The sequence below is a fragment of the Phoenix dactylifera genome, unplaced genomic scaffold, assembly GCF_009389715.1.
Source record: "Phoenix dactylifera cultivar Barhee BC4 unplaced genomic scaffold, palm_55x_up_171113_PBpolish2nd_filt_p 000862F, whole genome shotgun sequence".
Classification (NCBI taxonomy): domain Eukaryota; kingdom Viridiplantae; phylum Streptophyta; class Magnoliopsida; order Arecales; family Arecaceae; genus Phoenix; species Phoenix dactylifera.
The window spans coordinates 63,607-78,579 of NW_024068225.1; the positions used below are offsets into that span (position 1 = coordinate 63,607).

The window sequence follows — 14,973 nt, forward strand, 5'->3', positions numbered from 1 at the left end:
TGCCATTAAGGTACAAGCACTGGCCAACTTCATTGTCAAATGTACTTGTGCAAGAGGAAGCCAAGCCTGAGGACTAAGCAGGAGCTGATGCCAAGCCTGAGCAACATGAATCGGCTTCCAATCTTGATGCCTGGTTTCCTTGCATGAAGAGTCAGGTCATTCAACCCTCCAAATCTAATTATTTGTTTGGTCAAAGCTTGGTTTGTCAATTTGGTGCCTTGTTTCCTTTCTTAAAAAGATGGATGGTTTGGCCCTCTAGATCTTCGGGTGTTTATTTGTAGATCGACTCTTCATCTCGGTGCCTGGCTCTCCCTTCCTAAAAAGATGGATTGTTTGGTCCGCCTAGTCTTTGTTCATTTATTCGGAGATCGACTCTTCATCTCGATGCCCAATTCACCTTTCCTAAATAGGCAGGTTGTTTGGCCCTTCAGATCTTCGATCATTTGGCTCTTCATCCTGGTGCTTGTCCTTAATTAAATAGGCAGGTTGTTTGGTCCTCTAAATCTTCAAAATGTTGGGTTTTTTAGATAGCTAGCATTTGGTTGATCAAGCCAAGTATGATTCCTCCCATCCAAGCATAAATTTGACTAGGTCTTTCATTAGCTCTTCATTGGCAGGCTAGTGGCCACTTGGAAGACTCATCCTGACTTCTAGCGCTCGAGTGTAACGTCATTGGTGGTCTCTTGGGGGAGTCGTCTGACATTTTATTCGTAATTGGTGATTTGGCATTCTTGCCAGGCCCACGGGGATATCAGATCGATGGCCTCTAGGGAGGCTCATCCAACCTACGGCATTCAAGTGTGTAACCACCGGCAGTCTCTTGGGAGACTTGTCCGACATTTTGTCCATGATCAGCACTTTGGCATTTTTGCTAGACCCACAGAAATTATGATTGGTAGTCTTTGAGAAATTCACCTGATCTATCGCTTCTGAAGATTTCTTATTCAATGATTGACATATGCGACCTATAGTACTCAGTTATTTTGGAACACAAAAACAAACTTCATTTATTATTAGCAATTAAAGAGTAAGAGTACACAATTACAACTCTTACTGATGGTACACTCGGAGGTTATTAGAGTTCCATGCCTAAGGTACTGGAGTTCCATCAAGATGCTGGAGTCATAAGCGCCAGGTTGGATGAATTCCGCAATATCATACAATCGTTCCCACTTGGGTGCAAATTTTCTACGGTCGCCTTGCTGGATTACCTCAGCTTTTTTAAGAATAAAAACCCTTGGTCAGAAGAGCTTTGCCTTGACCCTGAAGTTGTAGTATCGGATCACTAGTTGTTGATAGGCAGCCATCTTGATCCGAGCTCGTTTCTTGAATGCATCCAGCAAATCCAAGTTAGTTCGAAGAATCTTGACATTAGCTTTCTCATCGTATGACTCCACCCAATAGGATGAAAGGCCAATCTCCATAGGAGCGATAGCTTCAATGCTGAAAGAGAGATTGAAAGAGATTTCTCTGATCATGATCCGACGAGTTGTGCAATAGGCCCATGAAGCACTAGGTAGCTCATCTCCCCAAAGGCCCTTGGTCCGTTGCATTGCAAGGTTGAAAGGAGTTTTTCCTAACAATTCAGATTGCCATCTAGACTATGCCATGTGTCTGGCAAAATTAACGGCCAATCAAATCTCTAAACAATTAGCGTGATCGATTACAGCTCGGTGCAATCTCAACATGCCTAAGAGTAAATATCGTAATTGATTAATCAACAGATAAGAAAAGTGCACGATCACAGCGTATCCAAAAAAGAATATCTTAACTTTTCCGATCACACAATCCTAACCGTATAGATTTGCACCTTCTCCTCTATAAATACTAAGCTTGGAGACCCCCCAGGTATGATAAAAAATCTAAATACCATGCTCTCATACTTCTATTTTTCTTTTATCTCACCTATTTTCTTTCAAAACTTTTCCTGACTTAAACAACAGACTGTCCCTAGCCGGACATGCTCCTGCACTCCCCCGATTGTTCTCTATGGTTACAGCTCAATTCCATCTCCATGCGACGCTCCTCTAGCCAAACTTAGTAGAGCAGCTCCCCTATTAGCTAGTCCATCTATCAGGTCAGGTTTTGAGCAGCAAGAGGCAGGATGCATTGCTAGTTTGAATCTAAAAGGCTTAAGCACAATCATTTGGAGGGCTAGCTCACTTACTGTCTTAAATATAATGCATTGCTAGTTTGAATATAAAGGCTTGTTCTTTTGCATTTAACAGTAGCCCATAATTTTATCCAAAAATGGAAGCTGATTCAAACATAAGGGCCCCAAGGAATACGAAAATTGGAATAATATATCATTCATGTTTTTTGTAATATATTATATTATAATTATAATATTTATTATAATAATATTTTAATATTTGTATAGAGTAATTTTTATGTATAGAATTAAAACTAATATGTAAAATAAAGGTATTATATAATATAGCGGATTATCATAATAATATACTAAGCACATATTTTTCTCCTATAGTTTAACTTTCAATATATATCATATTTTTATTACATAAAAAGCATATTGTAAATGGAGATATTACAAAAATATTTTTATCACTGAATTAATATTGCACAATATATTGCAGGTATGTTAATAATATGTATACAATATATTGCATAATAATTATGATATTTGTTATCATATTACATTATCATATTTATATAACGGAACTAATAATATGAAATTAAAATGCAAGGCCCAGTTTAAAGTAAGCATACAAAATTTTTACAAAGAATGCCCCCAAGGCTATTTCCAAGACAAACGTGAAATAGCTACGTTATTAAAAAATGACCATAGGATGATTTGACCAACGGCATGTAGAATGTTGTAATTAAATGTGCGGTTTGTGCAGATAGTGTTTAATTGGCATACAATCCTAGTTAGTCCGCATGATTCTTACTTAATAGTCCCAAAGTGAAAGATTGATACAGTGCCAAGAGTTAAATATGATCTGACCATTGAAATTAGTTTTTGGAGTTCAATATACAAATTGAAAAGAAACTAGATTGAAGAAGCCTTCCCACTGTGAAAAAAATTATCTCTAATATTTGTATTAATATATAAAACTTAAACACCTTTTCATACAATATTCTAAAAGTATATATAGGACTTTGCCAACAAATCTTCCATCTCCTGCAAAGTTTGGCATGGTCCAACTAACTATTATACTTGTCTGCTGTATCAAAGATCTATTATTTTAAGTATATAGATTAGGTTAGAAAAAATAAGATAGAAGTAAGGAAATAAAATGAACCAAGTATTCTAGCACCTTAATCCTTCCCCAATCAACACAATGATATAGGTGAGGCACATCATAAACAAGCCCACGACAAAATGTTGAGTAAATAAACTCATATTTGTGTATGAGGCATAGGAAAATGCCTCTCATGTTTCTTTTCTTTGTGTTTTGAGAAAACTAGGTAAACTAGGTATTTACGGGCGAGAAACAAAGAGAGAAACATCATAATAACAAAAATGCCAGACCAAAGATCCACTAGTCCAACAAGAGCCTACTAGTTGAGAAAATACTACATGCAATCTGAATCTAATCTTCAAATGCAAGACTAAATATTTGAAAAGCAGACTAAAATATAATGGTCGACATTTTCTAACCAAACATAGAAAAATAACAAAAGCATTTTAAATTTAAATATAATCTAACATCTTCTGCCTTTGTCCACCCCCCCCCCCCCCCCCCCCCCCTCTTCTTCATTTAAACTCCTCTAATTATTGATCAGATGGATTCTCCATTCTTTCTCAAATACTTAGAAGGCATTAGAAGAGAGGTGCCAACCTATATCCAACAATCTCATCATAAACATAAGTGCTAATCAGAATAGAAGTTATAAATGTTCATCTCATCTACTTTACATACATTTTATGATGATTTGGGTAGAGAACAAGTATCATTTACAATGCCACCATGGGTATTCGATAATTAGCATCCTTATGTTGGTGCCCGGAGAATATTTCTCTAGTACACATCTTTACAAAGTAATCATTCTTTTCTATGCTATTGAACTACCATCTTTTGTTTCCTCAACTTGGCTCATTACAAGAAGTAGCCAATTCTACTACTACTGTTTTGCAACGCTGCTAGATGGTTGTAATTATATTGCCACAACAAGAATGGGTGTGAAATCTGATGAAAAGTTGCAGATGCTAGAAAGAAGTATTGTTAAAAAATAAATTGCACCAAATTTTGCCGACATATTTTATTAGCATAGTCTTATTATTGGCTTCAGACGGTGCTTTAAATGTCGGAAAGTTAGAACGGATTTTTCCGGCGCTTTTTTTTTAAGCATTATTAAGTTATGATGCTTAAAAGCATCGCCGGAAGCCAATATCAAGGCGATAGTAATTGCCTTCTGACGACGCTTTTGAGCGTTGGCAAGTTAGTATCGGTTTTACCGACGTTTTTTTGTTAAACGTTTAAAAGTGTCGTCGGAAATCAATAAAATCTCATATTTTCCAAATTCCTAGTCCGATCTAGCCCGGCTCTTTCCTCTCACCCCTACCACCGATTGAGCTCCTCCTCCTACACCGTTGCCTTTGCTGATTTTCTCTCCTCCTCCGCCTCTCCACCGGCCTCATCCTCCATCAACTTCCTCCTCCAACTCCACTCTTCATACTCCACCCTGCCCGCATAGCTGCAACTTCCTCCTTGAATCCCCCCACGGCCTTCACCTATCTCTCAGCCAGCCGCCCGGCCCCAACCCATTGCCACCTCCAAGAAGCTCTTCTCTCTCGGTGCCTGCTGCTGGAAGCCGTCGACGGATCCTCAGTAAAAACCTTCTTGGCATATCCCTTCAATTAATTAGAGTTTTCTTTTGCCCCATGAACTATGAGATTTATGCCGCCCTTTCGGTGCAAGCTCTAGAACTGAATCATTGGTTTTGAGTTTTAGTGGTGGAGCATCAGTTTAGCATCACATCTAGTGGACCTGAAATTGCAAGAATTTTAGACATCCTGGTTATCGACTGATCTTGGGTCATGGCGGCTCTCTGTCCTTTTAAAAGTAAAACTAAAATCCCTAGTTGGGTTATCAATTGATCTACCAAATTAGGTCTGTAAGCTCAAAATTAATTATAATCTGAGTTCATAAGGCTTGCAATTAGGTCGATAAATTATATAAGTAATCAACCTTCAGAGTAGATGCTGTGCTGGAAAGAAAATATGCTTTGGAGTAGATTCAATGGTGATCTTTGGGGCAGTTGGGATGAGAAAGCACAAGCTTATCTCATCGGACTGCCACTCCATCCTATGGTCTTAGATTTTTTTTTCTTCCTTTTTTTTGAGGCAAAAGGGATGGAGGGAGCCTATCTTGAACTCATTTTCAGTTATTCTTTTCAAATCTATGCTTCATGATCAAGTTTGATTAATATATTGTACATTGATGAAATCAGATTAAACTCCAATGCAAGTTTGAACTCAGCCTAAGTCAAGCTTGATGCAAGCTCAAATTAATTTTTCTAGATTCCAGATTAAATCAAATAAAACATGCCTATGAACTCGATATTAAGCCTGATTAAATTCCATCAATAATAGACGAATCAGGTCTAATTTCAAATGTCAAGCTCAAAATTAATTTCAGGCCAGGTTTGGTTCTGTCCATAGCTTTTCGCTGAAAGAGAGAAGCTGGTTTTGAACATTCAGGCTGAATTAGAGCGTTGCTCGGTAGTTGGCAGATTTGGCTCTGCCCATAGCTTTTTGTCAGCATTTGGCTTGAAAGTTAGCCGCTGGTTTGGAAAGACCACCACAGTCCTGTTTCATAGAGTAAATGCAGCTGGTTCTTAAAATTTCTGTATAAGGCAACGATGAATTTATTTTTGGTCAAGATACTTTCTTATGTCTAAGATTTTTTATTGGGGAAACACCATGAGTATATTTGTTACAGGGTACAGGTGCCTTGATTCTTGATAGATTTGATGCAATGTAATAATTGACATGTTATCTAATAAAATGTATGAGTTCAAATTTGTACTCTAATAGAATATGTTCAATAAAGAAATACTTGTTTTGTACTCTAACAGAATGTGTTTAAATTTGTAATATTAAATATTTAATTTTGTTTATCTTTTCTAGATAAGTTGCAGTTCAATTAGTATTCTAATAGAATGAATAAAAGTTGGATAAATAAGTCGAAATCTAGCAAAGAATATTTAGATGGAGTTCAAAATTTTATTAAATTTGCTATTGAAAAAGCTAATATAAATATAAAGACTTTATGTCCATGTCGAAAATATGTTAATTGCTCTTCTCTCGCTCCAAAAATCGTTGAAGAATATTTGGTGTGGAATGATTTTCTAAAGGGTTATACTGAGTAGGTATTTCATAGAGACTCCATATTGCCTACTCCATGTAATCAACCCTCCTATATAGAACACACCGCTAGTTTTGGATCCAGTAACGTACAAAAAAATCTTGTAGGAGAAGATAATATAATGAGCTTACTGAAAAATACCGTTGGACATGGTATTGAAAATTTAGGAAATTCCACTAGAGAACAAAAAGCAGCTAAAATGGTTGATGTGCATGTTGAAGAACCTGTATATTTATCTAATGATAAGACAGCTCAGTATCATAACTTTGTAAAAGATTGTGATCAAGAACTATATCCGATTTGTAAGAATTTTGCGAAGATTTTTTTTCTTGTACATTTATTCCATTTGAAATATTTGAATAGGTGGTCTAGCAAATCTTTTACATGTTGCTTCAATTATTAAAGGATGCATTTTCAGAATGTGTATCAGGAATCGTATATCTTCTATTAGATATCATATATCATATATCATGGATGATGTATCATATAACATATACTTCTTGTTATAGATGGAAGAGCATGGTAAGGAGCCTGGTGATATGGAGTTTTACAGGATAGCTTATACTCACCGAAATGGTAGCTTTATTCGAGAGGAGTCGAGAAAGATAGTCGTATCTACTGATAATCAATTTGTGCAACGATTTATAGTGTCATTTTTTCAAACATTAATATAAGATTTTTTTCTTTAAATATAGGAGATGGTTACATCTCTTACCACAGAGCGTGTCGGAGACACATTATCATCCGGAAAGACCAGTCGCGTCAAAATTTAGGTGTTCACCAAATTGATGGGATCTGGTGTTATGGTCAAGTAAGAAGTTGTAGCATTAGAGTTATCCTCACTCAGTCGTCTGTAATAAGCAGATATACCTTGGATGCTAGGCAGCATTGTAGCACTGCAAAGGTTTGTAGGCTGGAGGCAAAGATAGAGGAGGAGATGAGGTAGAGCCATTAGGCAGAGATACAATCTTTGAGAACTCAGCTAGACTAGATTGCATCCTTATTGTAGAGGTTTGTCCCTCCTCAGATAAATAACTATATCCATTTGAACATTTTACATAATTATCATGGATATTTTTTTGTATGAGCTTAATAATTTATAATACTTTATAATTTTTGTATTCTCAACTTCTAAAGTTTTTATAGGTTCATGATACTTTCACCAGTTGAAGAGATGATGATGATGTCGTGAACCCTTGATAGCTCTTAGACTTTTTTTAAGAGTTTTATGTGTATACTTTTGTAATTTCCTAAGCACATTGAGTTGCAATAGATGAATCATATTTGACAATATAAATATTTGCTATTTTAATATATGATACATGTATTATTATATGACTTTTATTATGTATGTATTTGGTGTATAATATTGTGTACAGATTTTTTTAAAAAAATAAAATATTTTTTTTAAAAAATAGTTTATACTTACAATACTATGAAGCATCGTCATATTTTAAATATAACAAAGCTTAAAAGTGTCTTTAAAAGATAAACAAACAACATAAATAAGCGTCGTCGGTTGAATACTAGCAACACTAATTTGTGTCATTAATTAGTGACGTAAATAAACTTATTCCTGATGCTTTCTAAAAGCATCGTCGATTAGCAATACTTAAAAGCATCATCGATTAGCAATGCTTAAAAGTATCGTCGATTAACAATGCTTAAAAGCGTCGTTCTTTATAACTCATGATGCAAACCAAAAGCATCGGAAATTTTTTTCCCCAACTGCACTTCCAACGCTTTTGCGATGCTTTAGAAAACATCGGGATATTTCATACCACGTTTTTTTTGCATCGGCAAATGGATTAAAAAGTGTCGGCAATGCTAGAAGTTCCTATAGTGTATATATTGGCTAAAGCCAGCTAATCTAAGTCAGAAATTCATGACCTTATTGGTTGTAGGCTCCTCCTTTCTGATAATTTCCAGCTGCGATTAGCAGTCAGTCATGGAGTTGATCAGGTAAAAATAATTTCAAAGTACAATTTATTTGACATTGTCTTATAACTGCAAGAAAAATAAAAAGAAACAAAATTTTTCTACTCCCAACATTTTTCATATTGGCCTCACAAGCTGTGTGCAAGCAGGTTGTGATGATGTGCTCGATGTCTTTAATCATGAGTCCGACCATTCCTAGAGAGCAAGTGTCGAGTCTTTTTTTTTTCATCTTTTTTAAGCCAGATACAACATATTGTTCCAGCATAACTACATCCAAAAAAATCAAAAAAAATTGACAAAAAGATGGTGGAACGGACACGTAGCTATCATAGATCCAGCCATCAGAGTGCTGCGAAATATACGGGGCAACCTAATCCGGGAGGCATGGGTCACCCGAGAGGCCATACATTCTCTTAAAAGATTGCAGATATCCTGCAACAACAGGTGCTCATCGCCTATCCTAGCATGGCCCTGGATCCACCCAATCACAATTGTCGAGTCTCATTCCGGGTGGATACGCTCTGCCCCCAAGTTGACCCATGCATGGGTGATCCCGTCCCAAGCAACTCTAAGCTCAGTTCCAAAAATAGAAGTGTCATAGAGCCGACAGCCCACAAAGTCTCTAATCATAGATCCAGCACCTTCTCGCCTCCCATCCCAATGCACAGTACCACTGAAGTTCACCTTGAAAAAACTCAAAGATGAAGGCTCTAAAGAGACAAAAATCGTCCGAGTCGCTTTAAGAATGTCAAGTCATTTTTCAAAGTCAAATTAGGCTCTTGCGACATAAAATAAAGTGTCCCAGGAACTCCAAATGATGGTATTTTATTTCTTACACACAACAATTATTATAATGGTTGATTTATTAATAAAACAATTAATTCAAAATTTTATTATTTTTGAATAATCCTCTATTAGATATTTAATTAAACATAACCTTAGAATGCCAAATAATTTGATTTTCTAAATATATAAAATTTAGTTTTTATCTTTATTTCTCTCTCTTCTCTTAAAATTCTATGATACATCTTTAATAGTTTATCATGTGATATCTTAAAAAGAAGTGTTGAGATGCTTTCTCTTCTCACAAAATGCTTTCTCTTCACAAACAAGCTCTTTGGTAAACTTTCGTAAATGAAAAAATGCATTCTCACAAAAAGTTACATTCGATGTGATGATGATTCTTAAGGACATAATTATAAATGGATGGATTATATGAAGGGATGCATCTAATCATAATCATCCTTTTACATCTATAAATGGAAAAGTGATCATGCTTCCCATCCATCAGAACAACATCCTCTTCCATCTAAATAACACCAAATTAGAGAAAAGAATTGAAAGCACTAAATGAATGAACTTAAGTGCACCCACTAAGCATTTGAGAAGAAATTTTTTGTCCACATAAAAGAGAATTGAGAGAGATTTCTTCAATCAAATTTGCTGATTTTCAACGCATTTGGATTTAGCTAATTCATGTTCGACCCTATTTCTTCTTCATTATAGTGCACTTCACAGAGAACACAAAACATTTGTTGTATTTTGGCGGCAGACCACCATCAACATTTTGTATTTGGGCAGAGCGAATTCTACTCTAAAGAAAACTTCTATAACGTGCCTCGAACTGATAATACTAAAACGTATTTTATTTCCAATATTTGCTGAAAGCCATTGGTTAAATATTAAATATAATATAATAAAATACTACATAAGATATTTATAATATTTTAGAAGAAATATTTCCAACAACAACTTCAAATAGCAAAAAAAAAAAAGGATAAAAAAACAACAACTGTCATAACAATCTTAACTAGTATTTGCTAACTTATAACTATGAACACATATGTTGTACCTATAAAAAAAAATGCCTATCTTGTTACAATAATATATTTTATCGATATTATATTTGTTGCAGTAGGTAGGAGGAATAACAAATAACATTTTTGCATAAAGCCTCTAATTCACTTGAACATTCGAATATTCAATTGCTCTCTCTCTTTTTAAACTATAAAGAATATATATATATATATATATATATATATATATATATATATATATATATATATAAAGTAAGTCGATTCAAACTCGAACCGGGGAGCTCCAACTCCGCACAGCATCTAACTAATTATGCGGTGTAAACAAAATAAGTATGGCTGCTGAAAGAATTTTTTTTTCTTTAGAACAAAAGTATGACAGTTTTTTTTTTCTTATCTTTTTTAAGCTTGTGAACTCGAGACATGTCGAACAAGATTGTTAGATCTTTTTTTGATGAAGTAACAAGATTGTTAGATCTTTTTAATCAAAAAGAAATTTTTACAGGTCTGTAACGGCCCGTCACGGCGTTAACTTGGACGCCTAATATGGGACAACAGAGCCACGCCCGCTTCATACGGGCTCCCCTTCAACAAGGATAAAAGAAATCTTTTATAAATCCTCCTTAAAAGAAGAGAACAAGACCCAGAATTGCATCTTCCGATCACCCTCACAGAAATCCCCCTATGCGGATTCACATCCGTCCGCTAAATTTCACCGGCAAACAAATCGGACGGTATCTTATCGATCAGCGTAGAAATTCGCATGCGTGCTCTAAAGGGCTACTGTACTAGCTCCGGTACGGGATCTCGTGGTTGCCAGTCTCAATCATAGCCGTCCAATCAAGACGAGATCGGTCGACGCGGTGGGTCCGGTCTCCGTAATAAAAGGAGAACGACCCTGACCATATGATGGAGATCAGACGGAGAGGATCGCGTTGCCACCGACGAGGTACAGGGCGGTGGGTGCTCCGCAGGGACTTGCAGACTAGAGGGCGAAGACGACGACATGGGGGAGTCCGCAGAATTGTCGCCTAGCGAGTGGATTATTCACACGTGGCGTGATGACGTGGCCACATCGCCGCGTGGGGCCCGGTCGCACGACAGGGCCTGCCTCGTGATGTTTCAGGCCCCTGTTGTGTAGCCCTTGGCTCGAAAGGAGAAGCGGCATTTCGCTGTGGCCAGGTATAACACGGGACACCGTACAAAAGATCTCGTCGACTGGCGCGTGTTCCAAACTAAGGTACTAATCTACTGCGCTGTGAATCATTGGACGAGATTCTTATCCTTGTGTTTTCCAAAGCTCAGTTGATCTGCTGATATTTTTTTATTTCATTACTCCTCTCTCTACTTGCACTTTTTGTGCCGTGGATTTTTCCACATAGAAGACGTCAAAGGTACGGCCTCAAACCTCGATAGTTTCAGGTACAGTTCCTTGCCTGGGAAACCGATAAGTCCAAGGGCTTTGCACATGTGAAACGGCAGGGGAATAGTTAATAAAAGTCATGACCACGTCTAAAATGTTACGTTCAGCAAGTAAAATTACCTTTTTTATATACCTTATCTAATTCTATATAAAAGCTTAAAAATATTTTTGAAAAAAAATACTTTAATTTTTGGCTTGGGAAAGTTAGACTTTTTTTATCTTATATAATTTTTTTTCATGAAACATAAAAATTTTATTTTCAAAAGAAATTATTTTTTTCTTTTTTTATAACTTGTAAGCCAAACTAGTAAGAGGTTAAAATAGTGGGTAGACCAGAACTACAAGGCTGCAACCTAGATTGAAGCAAAAAATATTATTCATTAACAAAAGCAAGCAAGGAGATGAGAAACAGCTCACCGTCAATGTTTTGGTGTGTTTTGTACGAAATCATTTGAAGAGGAAACGCATGAAGCGACCTCGTCCCAGTCCCCATCGCTGCCACCCCCCACCTGCCCCTTGCCGGCTTTTGCTTGCAAGCGTCATCCCTTCGCCCCTTCGCCAGCTTTCCCTTTCCACTATATATTATAGAATTAAACCCCCATTCTTCTCCAATTCCCACACCCGCCTTTTCTTTCTCCCGCATCGCTCTCTCATTATTCCTAACTCCACTCCTTCTCCCCTGAAACCGATGGCCAAACGCTTCCGCCTTCGTCTTTCCCGCGTCATCACGTCCTTCCAGAGCTGCCGCACTAAGGATGACGCCGGCGTCACCGATACTACCACCCCCTCCTTCCGTCTCTCCCCCGTTAACCACAAGGCGCTCGACATCGACTTCCCTCCGCCGCCGTCTCCCGCTGCCCCGGCGTTCCTCCGCCGACACCCGCCCGTCGTCTCCGCCGCGTGCGGCTGCCGCCCCTCCCGCCGCGGCGGCCACTTATCTGCCGCCGGCGACGAGGCCGACGACCTCGCACTCGCCCGAGGAACCCCGGCGTACCTCTGGCGGAAGGACGAGAAGTGGCACGTCGTCGCCTATGCCGCCGGCGGCGGCAACGGCGATGATTTTGCTTCCTCCCCCCGCCGGAAGATCGATTCCGACGACGGCGGGGACATCTTCCCGCCGGTGGCGATGGCGCGTGCGAGGCGGAGGGAGGTGGAGCGGCGCCGCCTGCGGCGGCGAGCGGAGGCGAGAAGATCGTCGCGATACCGAGCGCGGGTGAGCACCTCATCGGCGGACAGCGGGTGGTTCAGCAGCGATGGGGACGAGGAGAACGACGAGCGGGAGGGCGGCGATAATTTCGACAAGGAGGACGACGACGACGACGAGACGGAGACTTTGGTCTCGTCGACGGACAACTCGTCAGATAACGTGCTTCGGCGGAGAAGAATGACGAGGCGGCGGAATGGGGAGGTGGTGAAGTGCTTACCGTCGCCGGAGGGGGCGGCAGCTGCGGTGCTGCGGAGGCTGGTGCCGTGCGGGGCGGCGGCGATGGCCGAGGGGAAGGTGAGGGAGAGCTTCGCGGTGGTGAAGCGGTCGGAGGACCCGCGGGCGGACTTCCGGCGGTCGATGGCGGAGATGGTGGTGGAGAAGGAGATGTACGAGGCTGGGGACCTGGAGCAGCTGCTGCACTGCTTCCTATCTCTCAACTCGCGGCGCCACCACGGGGCCATCGTGGCGGCCTTCTCGGATATCTGGGACGCGCTCTTCCCCGCCACCGCCACTCCGGCCGCCGCGGCCCCAACTTTTCCTAAAATTAGTTATAAGTAGTATTACAGTAAACCCTTACTATAGTTTCAGATTATAAATTATATATTTTGATTTTAGTGCTTGTGGGTGATGGGTTAGGTTTCTTTGCGTGGATCCGTGTCGTGTTTTCATGGGGTGGCGGTGGTGGAATTGTGAATACTTTGAATGTATTTTCCTTCTGAATGGATGATGAAAAGTTTTAAAAAACCTACAGTCTTCTTGAATGGAAGATAAAAAATTTAAAAAAAATTGTAGGAACATCCTTTCAAATTCAAGCTAATTATATTGAGATCTCAAAAACTTAAAAATTTAAATTAATGATAAAATTTTATTTTTATTGATATATAATCTAGCTGTCCATCTAGATTTTGATATTGTTAACAAAGTGAGCAAAAGGCTAAAAATATTATTGATTCGGAAAAGTCGAGTCGTGGCTTTCAAGTGCTCTATCTTTTATCACCCATCTATCTGTACAATTCTCAAAGCATTATATTTTCTATCAATTATCATTCATCTATCTAAATAAATCTTAAAGTGCTTTATCATTTATCATTCATCTATATGTATAAATTTTAAAACATTTCATTCTATATCATTCGTCTACATACATATATCTCAAATCACTTTATTTTCTATTATTTATCTATTTCCACAGATCTTTAAGCGCTCCATTCTCTATCATTCATCTATCTACAAATATCCCAAAACGCTCCATTCTCAATTATTTATTATTCTACATAGATTTCAAAGCATTATGTTTTCTATCATTCATCTTCCTACATGTATCTCAAAGTGCGCCATCTTGTGTCATTATCCTTTTATATATATCTCAAAACACACCACTCTCCTTTGCCAAAACAAGTTTCCTGGCCCAAGTTAGTGGGTAGGGCAATTTTGAGATTTTATAAAATTTTAGTTATGAGATATCTTAGTATGATAATATTTTATAATATCATACTTTATAATAGAAATAGACGGTTGGGCTAATTGGCATTTTTAAACTTTTGTGGTCTGTAGATAAATGGCAAATTTGAGGTGGTGTTTCTCCAAACTTTATTTACTGCCTGAGACAATGATCCATGTTTTGGGGAGTGACCTTTAACATTTTAGGGGTCTTAATCCCTCTTGCAGACGTATACTGCAGATATTGTGCAACCGAAATTCGAGTTGGGACATGATATTTGATACATGGTACAAACTCTAAGATTTCGGATTATGCTTTTTTTTGTTTTTTCCATAAAATTTTACGAGTCCAAAAGCATTGTAGTTCACCGAAGATGCAAGGCGCCGGCCTTGCCCCAACATTCTGGTCAGGCTGACTAAGTTTGTCTCTGCCACCTTTCCTTTCCTCATTATCGCCGCCTTCAACACCTCAACACTTCAACACCACATCCGTTTCCTGACACAATGCAAATCTGCTATTATCTTGCTAATACTAGCACAGATGCATGAATAAAACCGGACCTAGAATAGAAGTATATCATGACTCACTGTTTGATTAGTCAGTAGCTCAAAGAACGTTCTGCTGCCCTTGGTACGTGCAAGGTTCAGAGTCAAATGGGAATGTAGTTAATTGATCTACGTGCAATATGAAGCTGCAGCAGGGCATAGTAATGAACAGATCATTTAATTAGTTCCTGGGCACTTAAACCGTTTAACTAATAAACCGAACGCTTGAACATCGTAGGTACCAAAATTCCTTTCCAAGCAGCATTTTGGGAT

The 14,973-nt window shown here is 38.4% G+C and overlaps 1 protein-coding gene across 1 annotated transcript; it reads left to right on the forward strand.

Moving 5' to 3' along the window:
* Positions 1 to 12,041: 12,041 nt before the first annotated feature.
* Positions 12,042 to 13,458, forward strand: LOC103711332 (transcription repressor OFP7-like). The gene has a single exon (XM_008797441.4). The coding sequence runs from the start codon at positions 12,196 to 12,198 to the stop codon at positions 13,270 to 13,272; it is 1,077 nt and encodes a 358-aa protein (XP_008795663.1). The 5' UTR covers positions 12,042 to 12,195; the 3' UTR covers positions 13,273 to 13,458.
* Positions 13,459 to 14,973: the final 1,515 nt, after the last annotated feature.

Coding starts and splice junctions, on each gene's coding strand:
- LOC103711332 (XM_008797441.4), top strand. CDS start 12,196: ATGGCCAAACGCTTCCGCCTTCGTCTTTCCCGCGTCATCACGTCCTTC.